The sequence below is a fragment of the Camelus dromedarius genome, chromosome 4, assembly GCF_036321535.1.
Source record: "Camelus dromedarius isolate mCamDro1 chromosome 4, mCamDro1.pat, whole genome shotgun sequence".
NCBI classification, from domain to species: domain Eukaryota; kingdom Metazoa; phylum Chordata; class Mammalia; order Artiodactyla; family Camelidae; genus Camelus; species Camelus dromedarius.
This window is the reverse complement of record NC_087439.1, coordinates 43,719,420-43,735,054: the sequence shown is the minus strand read 5'-3', so window position 1 is coordinate 43,735,054 and position 15,635 is coordinate 43,719,420. Positions and strand designations below refer to the sequence as shown.

At 44.5% G+C, this 15,635-nt stretch overlaps 1 protein-coding gene across 1 annotated transcript in view; it reads left to right on the top strand.

The window, feature by feature from the left end:
• Positions 1–15,635, top strand: part of STK39 (serine/threonine kinase 39) — a 250,703-nt gene that overhangs the window by 81,526 nt on the left and 153,542 nt on the right. The window contains exons 6-7 of the mRNA XM_031451591.2: positions 13,748–13,857; positions 14,103–14,204. Coding sequence (XP_031307451.2) covers positions 13,748–13,857; positions 14,103–14,204 — 212 coding nt within the window. The remainder of the gene's footprint in view (positions 1–13,747; positions 13,858–14,102; positions 14,205–15,635) is intronic.

Genomic DNA, 15,635 nt, shown 5'->3' with positions numbered 1-15,635 from the left:
CCCTGGGTGAACCCCACTGTGGGGAAGCATTTGCTCTGTGCTCCTGCTGGAATTTTTCTTCAGCTGCAGTGGGACAGGGCTGAGCCTCAAGGAGAGGTGTAGGAGGACCCGAGGCAGACGAGCCTCACCCTTCCTCCTCTCTCCCTTCCTTCCTTCCTTCCTTCCTTCCTTCCTTCCTTCCTTCCTGCTTTCCTGCCTTTAAGGGCCTGCAACTGTCGTTATGATTTTTTTTTTTAATTGAATATGGTTGATTTATAGTGTTGTGTTAGTTCCTGGTATACAATATAGTGATTTAGTCATACATATATATATTCTTTTTTATTATAGGTTATTACAAGCTGTTGAATATCTTTCCCTATGCTAGACAGTAGGACCTTGCTGTTGCACTGTCATTATTAAATTTTATTCATTACCACAAGCTGCTGAGGTCTGGGTAAAACAAAGAGCTTCTTAGACCGAGAGCGGAGTAGTTCAACTCATTTCTTCGCTGGATCACTTTTTTTTTCATTGACTTTTTGTTTCCCAGAACCTCCAGTTCTTACAACAAAAATGAACCTCCCCTGGTAAAAAGGTGATCATTAAGTGTTTGGGTTCAGTGCCTCTTTAAGCAGTGAGTCCATGGATGTTTATTGAGCATTTACTATGGCACAGTCTCTGAGCTGATCTGTGGTCAGCAATGGAGACATCTTGTTTACTGTACTGAGGTTTACAGTTCAGGTGAAACAGACAGCTCTCAACAGTTGCCATAAAATTTAATTTAAAAAATCTGTAAGTGGAGAGGAGTGCATATTCCCAAGGCATCTAAGTTAGCCACGCAATGTCTAGATAAATAGGTTGTCCTGGGAAGAAATCTTAAATATGTATTGTAAATATGAATGATTTGGGACTAGGTGTTTTGATCGATAACATCTTAGAAGTTACTGCATGTATCATATGTAGAGTAGAGATTTTTAGGAAATCTAAATAGATTTAACATATATTTACACTCTACGAAATGTAATTTGACACTTGATTTCACAGAGTACACTTGAGAACACAGTAGCCAAGGATTATGCAGGCCCCTGGCTCACTAACGTACCCTGTACCCTCCACCAAGTTCTTTGCTGGCCGTGTGGCACCTATAAAATGAGATTCTTAGGCTCTCAGGTTTCCTTTCAACTCTAAAAATCATATAACTGCAACACAGAAGAGCTCCATAGCCCTCACGCTCCCCAACAAGCTGCCCTTCCACAGTTTTCCCTGCTGCTTTTAGTGGCAGCTCCCATCCTTCTACTGAATAAGTTAGAAATCCGTCCTTCGTGACCCTTCTCCTTCTCTTAAACTCTGTGTCCTGTCCAATTTGTCAGCAAATCCCATAGTGAACCACGACTCACCATCTCCCCCGCGGTCATCCAAGCTACCAAATCCGTTAGCTCTTGCCTGAATAATTACTGTAGCCTCCTAAGAGGTCCTCTTCTTCTGCCCTGGTCCCTGTGTACTCAGTTCTCTGTACGGCATCTGGAGTGATGCTGTTAAAGAAAGTCAGCTTGTATCATGGCTCTACTGAAGACCCTCCAATGCCTTTCCATCTCAGTCCAAATCCTAATGGTGGCCCACTGGGCCTTTCAAGATTTGGCTCCTCATTGTCTTGTTGACCTCATTTCCTACGCCTTCCTCTCCCTCGCTCCCCTCCAGTCAAATTGGCTTCCTTGCCATTCATGCTCCTGCCTCAGGGCCTTTGCATAGTCTTCTCCCTCTCTCTTGGAATACTTTTCTCAATACTCACATGTCTCTTCAGCAAGGCTTCTGTGGATGGCATCCTGCCGCACCCTGCCCCAGACTCCCCATCCCCTGATCTGTTTTCCATTATTGCACACATCAATGTGCTCTATAATAGTGGTTCTCAAGGTGGGATCCTAGATCAGCAGCCTCAACATCACCTAAGGAGCTTGAGAAAAATGCAAATTCTTGTGCCCTTCTGTCCCCAGTTTCTGCCGACTCAGAAACCCTGGATGTGGGGCCTGGCAATCAGGATGTTAAGCAGCCCTCCAGGTGCTGATGCACCGTAAAGTGTGAGAACCACTGCTGTGGATTGTGCTTCCTTGTTTTATTATCTGTATTTACCTCTCCTCCCCACCCCCGCCCCAGCTTAAAGGTCAGCTCCGTGAAGGCAGTGGTTTCTGTTCTGTGGTCCCAGAGTTTAGAATGGAAATGGCACTCAGTAGGAAGTTGGTAAATAGAGATTGAATGAACTAAGGGCTATATGACTGTGTAGTAAAACTTTAAAGAATACTGAGCAACAGAATTTAACGTGTGTTCCTCATTTTTTAGAGACTTCTCAGTGTTAGGAGTTTTAAATGTGAGGTTTTCTTTATCGCAGACTTAAAAACCTGCGGATTCTTTGAAGACAGTGTTATCCCCGACTCATCCTTCTGGAAACTTCGTGGAAATGATGTAAATTGTTGCTTTAAATACTATGGCAACTGGAATTGTGCTATTTTAATCATCTCCCATTGGGACCATCTCTTGAAGAGTGTGCAGATGGGTCATTCTGGTTTATTGGAAGCTTCTGATAGTAGAGCTAGTTGAGTGGAGATTTGTATGAAGAAGACCACTGGGAGGTATATGAATATTGCATTGGAAATTTAGACTCGTTAATATTTGATCTAAGTTGCCTGCGCCTGTCTTTGCGGATCTGGCCGGCCGGGAGACCTCAGTGCCGGCAGAGCCTGCCTTCGGCTTGGGAAGTGATAATGCTGGTGGAATAGGCCTGCCTGGTGTTTTGCATGCTTTGCTGTCAGTTCGGCACTGTTGGCCTTACAGATGAGGGGACTGAGGACTGCAGAGTGACTGTGGCCTTGTTTGAGGTTGTTCTAAAGGTTGTAAAGGCCAGTCACTCTCATGTCCCCTCTGACTTCACTTTTGGTCCCTAGCTCGCTTCCTTGACATCAGGCTCCCCACCTCTCCCCTGTTTGCTTCTTCACTTTATGTCTTTTGACAGTTGGGCTGTTGGGGCTCTGTTTTCTCAGCTGTAAAATAAGGCAGGTTGACAAGATGTTCTCTGAGGACCTATCTTGCGTGAGAATGTTCGAGTGTCCCTTCATTAGCCTCAGTCACCAGACATTCTCAGACTTGCTCAAAAGCATGCAAATCAGAGGGTGGTGTTGGGCCTGACGGGAGAGTAAGCCGAGTATCTGTCCTGTGGCTGCTTTCACCAGAGCATCTTCGAGAACATCCCTCCCTCCCTGAACTGGGGAGCCAGGAAACAATGGATTTGGGATTTGCAGATTTTCTGTGCTTTTCCTTTGTCCACTGTAATTATCATATTTGATGGAAAGCTGACCCCTGGTGGGCTCTTGGTCATGTCTATTGTTGGACTTGAGGAAGCCTGCTCTTGCCCGATACCTTTAGCACAGCTGGCCTGGGTCTACTGCTCCGGCCTTCCTGGCTCCCTTCCCTGCTGCTGCTGCCCCCGCTGGCTGTGGCCTCTGGCTCCTCTTCTCACCAGAAGTTAATCTGCTTTGAGGATGCTTCTGTGGCTCTGGCCTAGATGGGCAGGTTTCCAAGGGTTTACCACTGTCTTAAACTAGTGTTCTCCTCCACGCTGGGGCTGATTGGCTGTGAGTCAACTGAACTGTGAGCCTGAGGTGAACTGGCATCAGCCACCACTTACCTTCCTGTCTTCTTGTCTCTCTTAAGCCTGTATTGTCTTGGTTGTGAAGATGGCTGAGGGGTTGGGGAGGGCTAACAGCTTGTGTAGCCTTTGTGTTTTCACCAAGAAACCTTCTGTTGAATTTTTAAAATAATTTGCCTGTGTCATTGTGAATTGACACACTTTGATTCAATGTACAAAGTGCAACAAGTGCTAAGACCCTCTCCCTTATAAGTAGAAACATAGACGTTTGAAGGAAACCTTTTGATGGCCATTTTGAGTCTACTGACATGAGACACCGATCACGGGAAGATTTGTTTCTTTGTGTGTGTGCTTTTTTTTTTGGTTTTGAAAGGTGAAAGTCTACCTTTAGGAAATTAAAAAAAAAAAGTGTTTTTTTTTTTTTTTTTTTTTTGCTGTCAAAACAGGCTGTGAAATTGTTATTCTCTGATGTTTCAAAGATGGTCAGGATTGCTTCTTGCTCATTAATAGACGGAAAACCTGGGTTTGTCCAGAGCAGCTGAGAAGCGCCCCCCTAGGGCCCAGTCTCTGGAAATATAACAGATTGTATTTTGTGATCGTGAATGCCCTAGACGCTGCTGTGTGCGCGCGGGGAGCAGCCTGTAGGGCCAGGCGAGGCCTAGGAGCCCCATTTGCTTGTGGGAAAGGATAAATAGAATTGAAAACCAGAAGCCTGATTCAGGGAAAGGAGATTGAGTGGAAAGCGAGAGTTTCAGAAAACTCTTTGGTTCTGTCTGGTCGCTCTTGGGGTCGGTCCCTCCCTCTGGAGCAGGACAGGTGGTGTGTCCCACTCCATAGTGAGGTGGTGTGTGAGTAACTGATTACTAATAGCAGATAAGGTGCTAACACGTTTGTTACTGACTTGCTTAAAAGATGAGTGGATTAAATCAGTGTTATCACTTGAATGATGTAATGCCGTCACCCTCACATAATTACATCTCAGAGGTCTCAAGGGTCGGGGGGAAGGGATCAGCGTTACCGGTATCTGTGCCGAGGCTGATGCTCACTGCAGCCCGTCTCCTCTGTGCCGGGGAACCTCCAGTGAGCAGCTGTTACAGACTGACTGTTAACGAGTATTATGATTACAAATTATGTAAATGGATTTTCAAAGATTCTGTACAAATCTGAGTATTCCCACAGAGGTGTGCCACGTGTGTGAATTCGTCCTGCTTGACGCCCTGGCATCACTGGGTCAGACAGTTCTGTGTGGGACGTGACTGTCATTTTTAGTGCTGCCCTTGTGCTTACTTGTCGTAAGACACGTGAATGTGCACTCAGCTGTTTCATGCTGCTCTCTTTCCACTAATGTGGTTCTCTGCACCCAAGAGGTGAATGAGCTGGCTGTACTTTGAGGCCCTCTGCTCACACTGAACCGTGCTGGAGCGCCTGGGAGGAAGGCGGTGCGCTCGCGCAGTGCTTCCCTGACTTGACTGCGCGTCAGGTCAGCGGGGGCTCTTGCTACAGTGCAGGTTCTGACTCACTGGGGTCTGTGTTTGGACCCAAGGTTCTGCATGTCTCAGAAGCTCCCAGGTGAAGCTAATGCATCTGATCTGTGACCTCACTTTGAGAAGCAAGGATTTAGACGAGAATGTTGAAGATACTTCTCTCTCCTATTTTCCTAGGAGTGCATTGTTCTGATCTGGAACATTTATGTAAGCGTAGCTCCAAACAGAAACTATTGGCCAAAAAGTGAATTAGGCTCTTCTTGCAGTATGATTTTTCCCCCCTTGAGATGCCTGTGCATTTATTTGTTTTGATTTGTGCCCCTGGCATTAAAAGCCATGCTTAATACTGGCTCTGTTTAAAACTCCAAAATGGCACTGTGTGCTAAATTGTTTTCTTGCTGATTTTTCCCAAGTCCATTTGGGGATTATAACGACTTTGGCCTCTGATGCAATGGTTAACCCTTAGCAGTCAGGAAGTATGAATGAACATGGCTGGACTGTGGGGAAGGACAGAGGATTGCAAGGATTAAGCCGTTGGGTACAAATACCTGAGTGCTTGACTGGCAGGGGAGGAGGCAATACGGAGAGTTAACGATCTCACACGTTAGTCTGGGGCGTTTGGTTCCAGGCTTAGTGCAGAAGCCCAGGGATATCAAGAGGTCATGGGCTCTTTCCTGCATTCTGCTGTGCACCCAGGGGCTGCTCTTGCTCCCAGCATCACATCCTCCTGTGATGTGTCCCTGACAGTCAGGGGAGTAGGAGGAAAGGAACCTCGTAGGGAGGTTCTTGTATTCAGGCAGAAAATTTTCTCACAAGGGCTTGCACCGTATTCCCCTTGAATCTCCTGGGCCAGGTCTAGGGCAGCCCCTCAGACCATTCACTCACACCATGATTGGCTGAGATCTGTGTGATTGACCCCGCTGGGCCCCACACACCAAATCAGGATGCTGGTGGAGAGTGGGGTATGGATGTTGGGTAGGCAGCCAACAGTGTGTGCTGCTAAGGACTACTGTTGAGAATCTGCTGCTACGTGTTCTACGTGTTTTCTGTGCCTCCCATTTTATAGCTTGTGGAACTGTTGCTCAAAGAAGTAATGAGCAGGGAGTGTATTTGGAATCACATGCAGGCTTATTCAAATCGAAGGGTGGAAATGTGGCTCCTTCCTACTCACTGTGTCCTCCCTCAATGCCTCTCCTCTTCCCTGTAGTTTCGGGGATCATCGATGGAGACTCAGTGGAAACAGTCAGGACCCCATGGTGAGCCTCTAAACCGGAGCCACATAGCCCACACTGAGTGTGTCACTCTTTGCCTCTTGATAGTCACGTGCACGAAACACCACTGTCAGGATAGTAAGAAGACATCTCCTCTGAACGAAGTGGCATTATTTCAAGGAGGAAACGAGCCCATTGAGTGTTGTCATCCACTGTTAGGTTGCCACGTCCTGCCTTGGCCCCCTGGGCTACGGGCTCTGCTTCTTGCTTTGGGTTCAGCCAAGCTCCATGTAGGTCCCTGGAGGAGCTGCGTCCACCTGGAGGGCTTGAGGGTCCCCTCTGCCACCTCCCAGTCAGTGCTGCCCTGCACTCTCTCCTGCCAGGGTTCCAGGGCTTCCCAGCAGGCCCGAGGGGATACCCCCCTCCCCCATCTGCCCTCAATCTCGGCTCTTAGTGCCTGGAGGTCTTATGACTCTCTGAAGACCGCAAGCCTCCAGCAGAGTGAAAAGTTGTTCCTATTGAATTTAAAAGCAAGCAAGAAACAAGCAGAGAAATTGGTAGAAAACGCTGGGTTTAATTATGCATTTAAAAAATCAAATTGAGAAACAGTGATTAGGTCAGTGAAAAAAGCTATAAAAGCACTGTGCTCAAGGATATGATAATTGGATATATTGGACTGCATTGCAATCAGAAGGAAACTCCTGGAAGCCTTTGACTTCCACATAATGAAGAATTGTGGCTGGGTCTGGGCTGCCTTCTTATCCTTCAGATGCCTTGTGGGGAAAGAGATTGTGCCCAGAGAGGGCTGTGATCAGAACCGTGCTTCAGGAAGATTAACCTGCGTACAGACAGTCTTCTGTATGGCAGGTGGAGGAGGCAAGCCCCTGGTTCTGTAATTGCCTAAGCCTTCCCTTACCCTGGCCTGTGTTTTTCCTCTCTCGCCAAGAAAATCAGGGGGAGGAAAGGGCACCTTGGAATTCCCAGCAAACAGAAATTGGCACCTTTACATAATTCTTTGATTTGTGTTGTTGAGGTCATGTAATAGTCTCTTGATTTAAATTAATACCGTATTTTCCCATGTTGGCTCTCACTCAAAGGTCAGCCTTGTGTCTGGATTAAAGCTCTGTAAGCCCTGTGGAGGCTACACCCACGCTGGCTGGGGGTGGTTGTGCCTGCCCCATGCTTCCTGAGTGGATGCAGGGTGCTGCACCACTGACACATATAAAAACAACATAAAAAGCACTGAATACGTCATTTAAAATGAAACAGCTATTTATACCGTACCTAACAATTAAGAAAATACTTGCTTCTGTTTTATACGCATTCTGATAGTTGGCATAATTGAACTCATAATGTGCTTCTTTGTCTGTCTCTTTATTCACCCAACATTGGCGGGAAACCTGTGGGACTCAAGAAAGCCGGATGCTGGCAGCCCTGAAAGTGTTCCTGGGTGTTTATCACCACACTTCAGTTTTGCCAGGAAAGCCTTGAGTCTCTCATGAGAAAAAAGACTGGGAATCAAACCAAACGGTGAAGGGATTGTTTTTAATGATATAAACATGACATTTAGGATTAACCAGAGAAACTCAAACGAGTTTTTCTGTGTTGGGTAATCACAGCTTGATCTTTACTCAGGGACGAGCTTAGGAGTTGTGCAGTGTTAACCCCATTATTCCTTTTTGTAGTTATTTTTCTGTGTGGAAGAATCCACTGAATTTTCCCCCAAAAGAAGCCTGGGGCTGTGTGGCTAAAACTCCTCTGTGAAGGCCTGTGAATTTTAGTCTGACCTTCACAAACTTACCGTGTGGTCATTGGCAAGTCATTTAATAGTTTTCATTCCTTTCTCTTTTTCAATTCCAGGACCCACTGAGTTACCACATTTTCTTAAGAATTGGTCTAATCCTTTCCTTTTTCAGAGTCTCTGCTCAAATGCAGGCCCTGTTGGCTTTACTCCTGGGCTGTGGCTGTGGTCTTCCCTCCTTCTAGTCTTTCTCCTTTTCTGAATATCCACTGCACAATTACTTTTCCCAAAATTTCCTCTTTGCTAGAGAGAAAGCGACGGCGGTCCAGGGTGCTAACTGGGTCCATTGTAGCTTCCCAGGCTCTGTGATCGGGCTCCTCAGCACTCTCTCTGCTGCTTTGCTTTTCTAGACCGTGGCCTCTTGGGGAGGGGCTGCTTCTAGCCGGGAACTGGCCCAGGCCCCTGCAGCCATGGCGACTCCTGCTGCCCCAGACCCTGCCCAGCCACATGGAGGTCTGGAGGGATCAGTGCCTGTCGCAGCCCATTTTTGAATACATTTTAGGAAGCTCTGAACCATCAAATGTTGATTCCATTACTCTCTAGCCAAGTGTTGCATTGACCTAAGCTATTTTTTTTTTTTCCAGCACAACTCAGGCTCCCTTTCATCGATATTAGTAGGTATTATGGATGCTTGAGGTAGCTTTGGGTTGGCTGCTCACCCACCACATCACTCCCAGGTTTTAAGTAAGTCGAGTCGCAGACCAGATTTTGCCATTTGTTAGCAAGCACATCCCTAAAGAGTTGTCACCATTTGTTCTATAAACTCAAGGAGATCCCTGCTCTCTGTCCTTTGAAGTGAATGAAAAATTCACTTGAAGCAGACATGCCAAAATTCCAGATATAGTGTTGTTGTGCACTTGTACTTGGCACCTGAAATCTAATTAGCCCTGAGTCTGGTCAGGGATTTAGCTTACACTTGAGCCTGCTTGGATCCTTTCCTTTCTGTTCACGCCAGATGGGGAGTTTATCGAGTATTTTAGCCACTCTCTCGTGTGCTCACTGCTTTTACTTCCACCAGTGAGAACCATTTCTGACATACATCATGCCTCTCACCAGGTGACTGTTTCCCCCTTTTGGGCATTCACCTGGCTCTAACTTACCTATACTTGGATACGGATAACAGAAATACTTGTAGCAGCTGTCTCTGGCATCCTGAATGAAATGCTGCCCAGACCTCCTAGCACTGGGCTTCCTGGGTCAGAACGCCAGTTGACCATGCGGGTTGTAGTACCCACAAATATAATATCGCGTGGTGTATGTCAAACTATTTAGGTAAACTTTGGACACAAGAACAACACAGTTGACAGACTAGTTTTGCAGGCTAAATCAGACAAGTGTAATTGCTTTATTTTACCACCGCCAAATGAATTTCTTGCCAACAACAGCAAAAATGAGAGGTTTTGTATCAAGATCTCGATGTTTGGTTTTCTCTGGGAAGATGGGGACATCTGCAGCACCAGGGGCATCTCTCTACAGCGACTCTCTTTTCCAGCTGGATGGCAAAACCCTGCTTTAGACCTGGGGTGGGAGGGCACTGAGACTGGGCTCCTAGGAAGTGCCCAGCACTTCCCAACGTCTCCCTACGCTGAGTCAAGCACCCTTCATCACTGAGATGGTGCTGTTGGTTTTCAGGACCCCCTCCCCTCCTTCATATTTTCTGCCTTGAGCCCCTGTATGTATTTGAGTTTCTGAGCCTTGCAGCTGTCAGGCAGTTTCTCTTCTTGTACTTTGTTCATTCTGCTCCTTTGTCTGGAGGGTCATATCCTTTTGGGGTTGTCTATCGAAACATTAACCCCATCTTCAAGGCCAGGTCCCAGGCCCACTTGGCAGTGGAGTCTGTCCTGGCCCTTACGGTCCTAGCTCCTCTGCTTCTGCACAGAGAGCAGAGCGTAGCATTGGATTCTACATGTTGTTCTGTTGATGGTAATATTCTTAAGGTCAGGAAATGTATCCTTTCCATATTTTATTATGTACCTCTGTGTTTTTGTGTGCGTGTGTTTTAAATGGAAGTGCTGGGGATTGAACCTGGGACCTCGTGCGTGCTAAGCACGCTCTCTGCCACTGAGCTATACTCTCCTCCCAATTAGGTACCACTGTAAAAACATTAATGCTGTCCCCTCAGCCCAGTCAGAAGGCAGAGAACAGTAGCTTACTGATCTACCTGACAATTATTATAAAGCATATTTATACGTGGTGAAAGAAGTAGGAGAGTGTTATAAATGTGAAAATAGCGTAACAGTAGGCATAACCAAGAAGGCTGCAAACAGCTCAGGAAAGGTTGGTGCCTTGCTGTAGTCCCACAGTTGGGGAGAAGCTTGGTCTTCCTCCTCACTGCGGAGATATCCCACGCTGGCCAGCACAGCTATGCTGTTTCCGGGAGGATCTGCCGCTCTCTAAATCAGGTAGCTACACCAGAGAACCCTGCACATCCTCCTCAGGGCTTAGCATTCACATTTCAGAGTAAGACGATTCCCAAAGTTACTGAAGTCATCCACCACAAATTAGACATAGGTGATGGATGCATATCAAACGAGCCACACCCTAACCAGAGGCAGCTGTGAAAATGCCCCAAGGCACCAAGAGGCAGGATGCAGAAGATGCTTCCATCAATTACTAGGGACCAGCAGAGTCTCCTCTGCTGATGGTTCTACCCTTGGTGGAGGGAGTAGCGGGATGATGACAAACCCTCAGGCAAGTGCAAAGGTAATGCTTGCTGAGGGCAAGGATGGAGATGGGTTCAGGGGTAAAATAAAGTAGGTAGTTAAGGAGGGCGGGGGCTCCAGGTCTGAATTTGGGAGTGGTGATAGATGAGGCAGGAGAGGAAAGGGGAGTCAGATCTGCGTGCTGTGATGAGGGATTCTGACTTTATCTTGGGGGAGCAGGGAGCCATAAAAGATTTTGAAGGAGCGATCAGATCTGTAACACTGAAGGGCCGAGTGCTGAAGCCTGGATCTGGGGAAAGCAGGGTGCTTGTGGCTTAGGAGGCTGCCACAGGAATCTTGGCTTAAACCAGGGCAGTGGCAGTTGGGGAGGAGAGAAGTGGTTGGATTCAAAAGATGTGAGAGCCTTTTAGCTCCCAGGATGACAGCATTCTCTCTGGTTTGAGATGCAGTTATTCCTGGAGGCTGGCTAACTTTATGTGTAGTCTTTGGTTCCATGTTGCCAGAGAAATGTTCATTTCTGACCCAAGTGTATCTGGCTCCACTCCCTTTGGCCGGGTAGAGGCCCCCCTCAGCCATCAAGGGCGCTTTTCACTGCTGCTGCTCCGCCCACCCCCTTCTCACTGTCACATGGACGCTGTCTCGACAGAATATACCCGTTTTCCTGTTTACACAAGCACACCCCATACTTCAGTCAAAATGTTCTCTTTCTCAGTACATATAAATCTTTCTGTATACACATTAGCCATACTTAGGAGCAAACTGTGTATTTATTCTGGAGTCACAGGCTGAGTAGATGTGAGGATTGGTGTTTTCTGCTTCTGGAATTTTTGTTCTGAGCTTTAAAGGCGTTTAACCATCTGTTTATGCCTTTAAAGTGAGTGTTCTAAGTGGAGGCTATGAGTACATATGTGAGTCATGAAAGATATATCGAAGAGGTATTGTCAGTAATGAATTGCCGCTATACATCTTCCTCAGCTGTTTCTGTAGGTTTAAAAAGGTCTAATGTAATCGGATGATATTGTTAAGGAATTGGAAAGTCTAATGTTAACTATGGATTTTTATCTAGATTGTATGTTAGGAAGATACATATATACACGCATACGTATATACACACACACACACATACATATACATATGCGGTATAGGGTTGCTTCAACTGCGTCTACAAGAACTTATTTTTCCTTAAAGCCACTTCTACCCGTATCCTAAATTATTTACAGAGGATATGTATATATTTAATATTATCATGTTATAAAATTATTTTAATAAAAATGGAATGTTGGGGTCACTGTTAACTTACGTTTTTGAAAGCCTTATCATACTTTTTCCTCTAGCCAAATTGAGTAGAGGCTTACAAATGGTTCAGTACACCTAGCTCTTCTGTAAGAGAATGAATTTTCTCTCCACCTACCTGCAGGAAACCAGTTCAGTGGTTTCAGAGATTCCTTTCCACAAAACTTCATTTTTCTGACTGTTCTATAAGAGTTCAAATAGAGTTTGGCATATACGTGCAAATTAAATGACATGGCATTTTCAGAATATGTTTTCACTCACTATTAATGTGAGAGTAGCAGTTGGAACAAAGACTCTCTTTGTCAATTTTTATTCCTTTTACTTGTAGTTGAAATCCTATTGGGAGTTGAGTAAATTTAAAGGTAAATAAAGTGAAACAGTCAACATATTTCAACTTAGGAAACTGTTAACACTGGTGTTACTGCATAACTTAATAACGTAGATCTAAAGCAAATGCTAATATTTGACCTTGGTTTGTACTTGATGTTGTTCTTTGGTAATTACTGTCATCTCAGTCAGTCATGGAAGGGGGCCAGCAGAGGAGAATTATGTGAGAGCAGTTTGAAGGAGCTCCCACCTCTTAGATTGCTGCAGGGTTCTGAGGTGCTAACTCCCCCTTTTTATTACTGTTTACCAGCTTACTATGAGCTGCCCTTGAGTTGGCTCTTACTGGTAGGTCTGTACTAGCCCTAAGTAGTTGGTATTCTATTAACTAATTTTAACCGTGAGTAAAAATCAAAGCACAAATGCATGCATAAATAATCTCTGGGTATTCCCTCTCTACTTTCACATATAGAAACATTTTTGCATAAATGCATGCACATGTACAGTATGCCCAATTAATTCATCTTCTCACAAAAAGAACTTCTAATATATAATGGACGTCGAGAGGAATATTATTTCATTCTCCAAACCATTCTGTCTATACCTGTGAAAATTTTCCAGAAAGCAAGTGGTGAAGAAAACCAATCTTTGCTGACTGGACTTTTCCTTTGTGTTGATTGACACACATGGACAAACCCGGGCATGTTGGTTTTATATACCTGGGCTTGTGGATTTGCCGTTAGGATTTTGGCCAAGGTGTTAGAGAGCACTGTTTAAGCAAAGGCGTGGGAGTATAGACGGTGAATGTTATTCCTCCTTTATATGAAAAAGAAGTCCACTTCCCAAACATTGATGATACGGAATTAAAGAGGTTAGAAAACAATCATAATAAAAGGAAAACATTAAAAGAAACTACATCATGTTTCAAAAGAAACATGCTAGTTGCGCTGCCTCCAGTACTATTCCTGTAAATGGTTTTCTAAAATGAATCTTAGCTAAAAGCTAAGATCCTTTATATTTAACTTAGGGTGTTGGGAAGGTGTTTGTCTCTTTATTGTGACCCTTTATGGTTGGTTATGACTTCTGAGACCTCTTTGGTGGAAAATAGAATTTGCTATGCTTAGCTTTCGGACAGGTGGGCTTGCTGAGCCCTTCCTTACCTGTGATGGCGTTCTCCACAGTGTGGGGGCGGCAAATGGCAGGGCTGCCCCGTCTCTACCTGGGAGAGCTCCATGGTGTTTGAAACAAGTCATCACCATTGATTGCTAGGCTCACTCGGAAAAGAGATGTTCATAAAGTCAGAATTTGTCAGCAATAACATGTTACATAAAATAAGGGTGGTTTTTTTTTCCTTTCAGATTTTGGGGTAAGTGCTTTCTTAGCAACAGGGGGTGATGTCACCCGGAATAAAGTAAGAAAAACATTTGTTGGCACCCCGTGTTGGATGGCCCCTGAAGTCATGGAACAGGTACAAAAAAATGATGTTTTGATTGTCATAGCAGTACATACCATTAATACACTTAACATTTCATTCAGATCAGCCATTTTATTAGACTGTATTGTGTAGATAAGATTTAATTCCCAGTTGCTGGGCCTTAGCAAAGTAATATTGAAGTTATGCAAACACAACTGTGGACTTCTGATGTCATATGGACCACATGATATGTGACATGCCTGCTGTATAATTGTGTTTTTTCCTGGTTCCTTTCTTAGGTGAGAGGCTATGACTTCAAGGCTGACATGTGGAGTTTTGGAATAACTGCCATTGAATTAGCCACAGGAGCTGCGCCTTATCACAAATACCCTCCTATGAAAGTAATTACTATTGGAAATTATATGTCGGGTTTGAAATACGATTTAACAGAATCTGTTCTCTAATTCTCTTAAATATAGTCATTTTTCTCTTTGACCTGAGGAGAGTTAGTGGAGGAATGCAGCCAAGTTAAATGCTGTCTTCTGTTCTCAGTGGACAGAACGGGATAAAAGTAGTCCGGTTCCCAGCTTGGAAGCTTGCTTTGCACGCTCAGCACAGGAGAGTATGACCAGGTTGGTCCCTGGAGGTTGATGGCTGTGACCAGCGCTGGTCATGACCCTCTGATAGCAGAAGACTCCCAGCTCCCCAAGAGCAATCTAAAAATGGATTTAGTGATACCATCTTTGCAGGTGGATTTCTCAAATTTTGTCCCTTTTTTTTTTTTTTAAATGATCTCTAGTATTTCACCCTTCTCGAGTGTCATGTTGACATCTCATCTGAAATAAGGGAACCCAGTGTTTTTAGGAAATAACATAATTTGGATACTATTTTTAGATTTTTGTTTTTCTTCTAATTGGCCTATGTCATTATTTCTGTTAGTTTTAGATGGTGGTGTCAGGGCTCGTGTACCCAACTGGATTTTGTCTTGACATGGAAATAGTTGAGTGTACAGAGAATTTGATCCATGTTCATTTCAACTTTTTCCTAGGATTTTATTGGAAGAGTTTAGGAGGATTAAAAAAAAAAGAAACCTCAGGATAAAAAAGTTGAGTAATTCTACTGACTAAAATGTTAATACATTCTTATTGTAGACAATTTGAAAGTACAAATAAGAATAAAAAAGAAGACAGTCATCCATAATCTCATCAATCACAGACAAGCCCTATTCAACTTTTAGTGTAGTTTGTTATTTTCTGTCTATATCATAGACATATTTTACCATAGTTAAGATTTGGGAGGGGTTGTGTGTACTTAACCTGATTTTGTCAGCAGAAAATGTAAAACTGAGATGTAAACGATTGAAGTGACTTCTCAGAGAAAAAGCACTGAAGCAACTCTGAGGACTTTTTTCCCATCTGGTTTTTCTCTGCTTTTTCTTCTTTTTTTTTTTTCTTTCCCACTTCTTAGTGTTTTTCACTTGAATCCCAGCCCAAAGTCCTGCAGGACTTCAGATCTCACAGATCTCCCACTTTCTTCTGTTTGCTGTTGTCCTCCGCAGACAGCAAACGTTACTTGAACCCTTCAACTGCTCACGCGTCTGAAAGTGCTCCAGGAGTCCTGGCATGCATAGTATTTGCATATGTTAAGGCCTATTTATGCATTAGTGAGGTTTTTTCATTTTATAGGTCAATCGTTTGCTACAGATTCTACCCTTTTTTAATAGTTAATAATTTTGATGTTAATGTGAAAGAGTGGACATTTTTACCTTTTCGATGTGAAAGCTGTATTTTGAGGTTGTTTTGTCCCTTTCCAAGAGCAGCATGGCCTTTTGC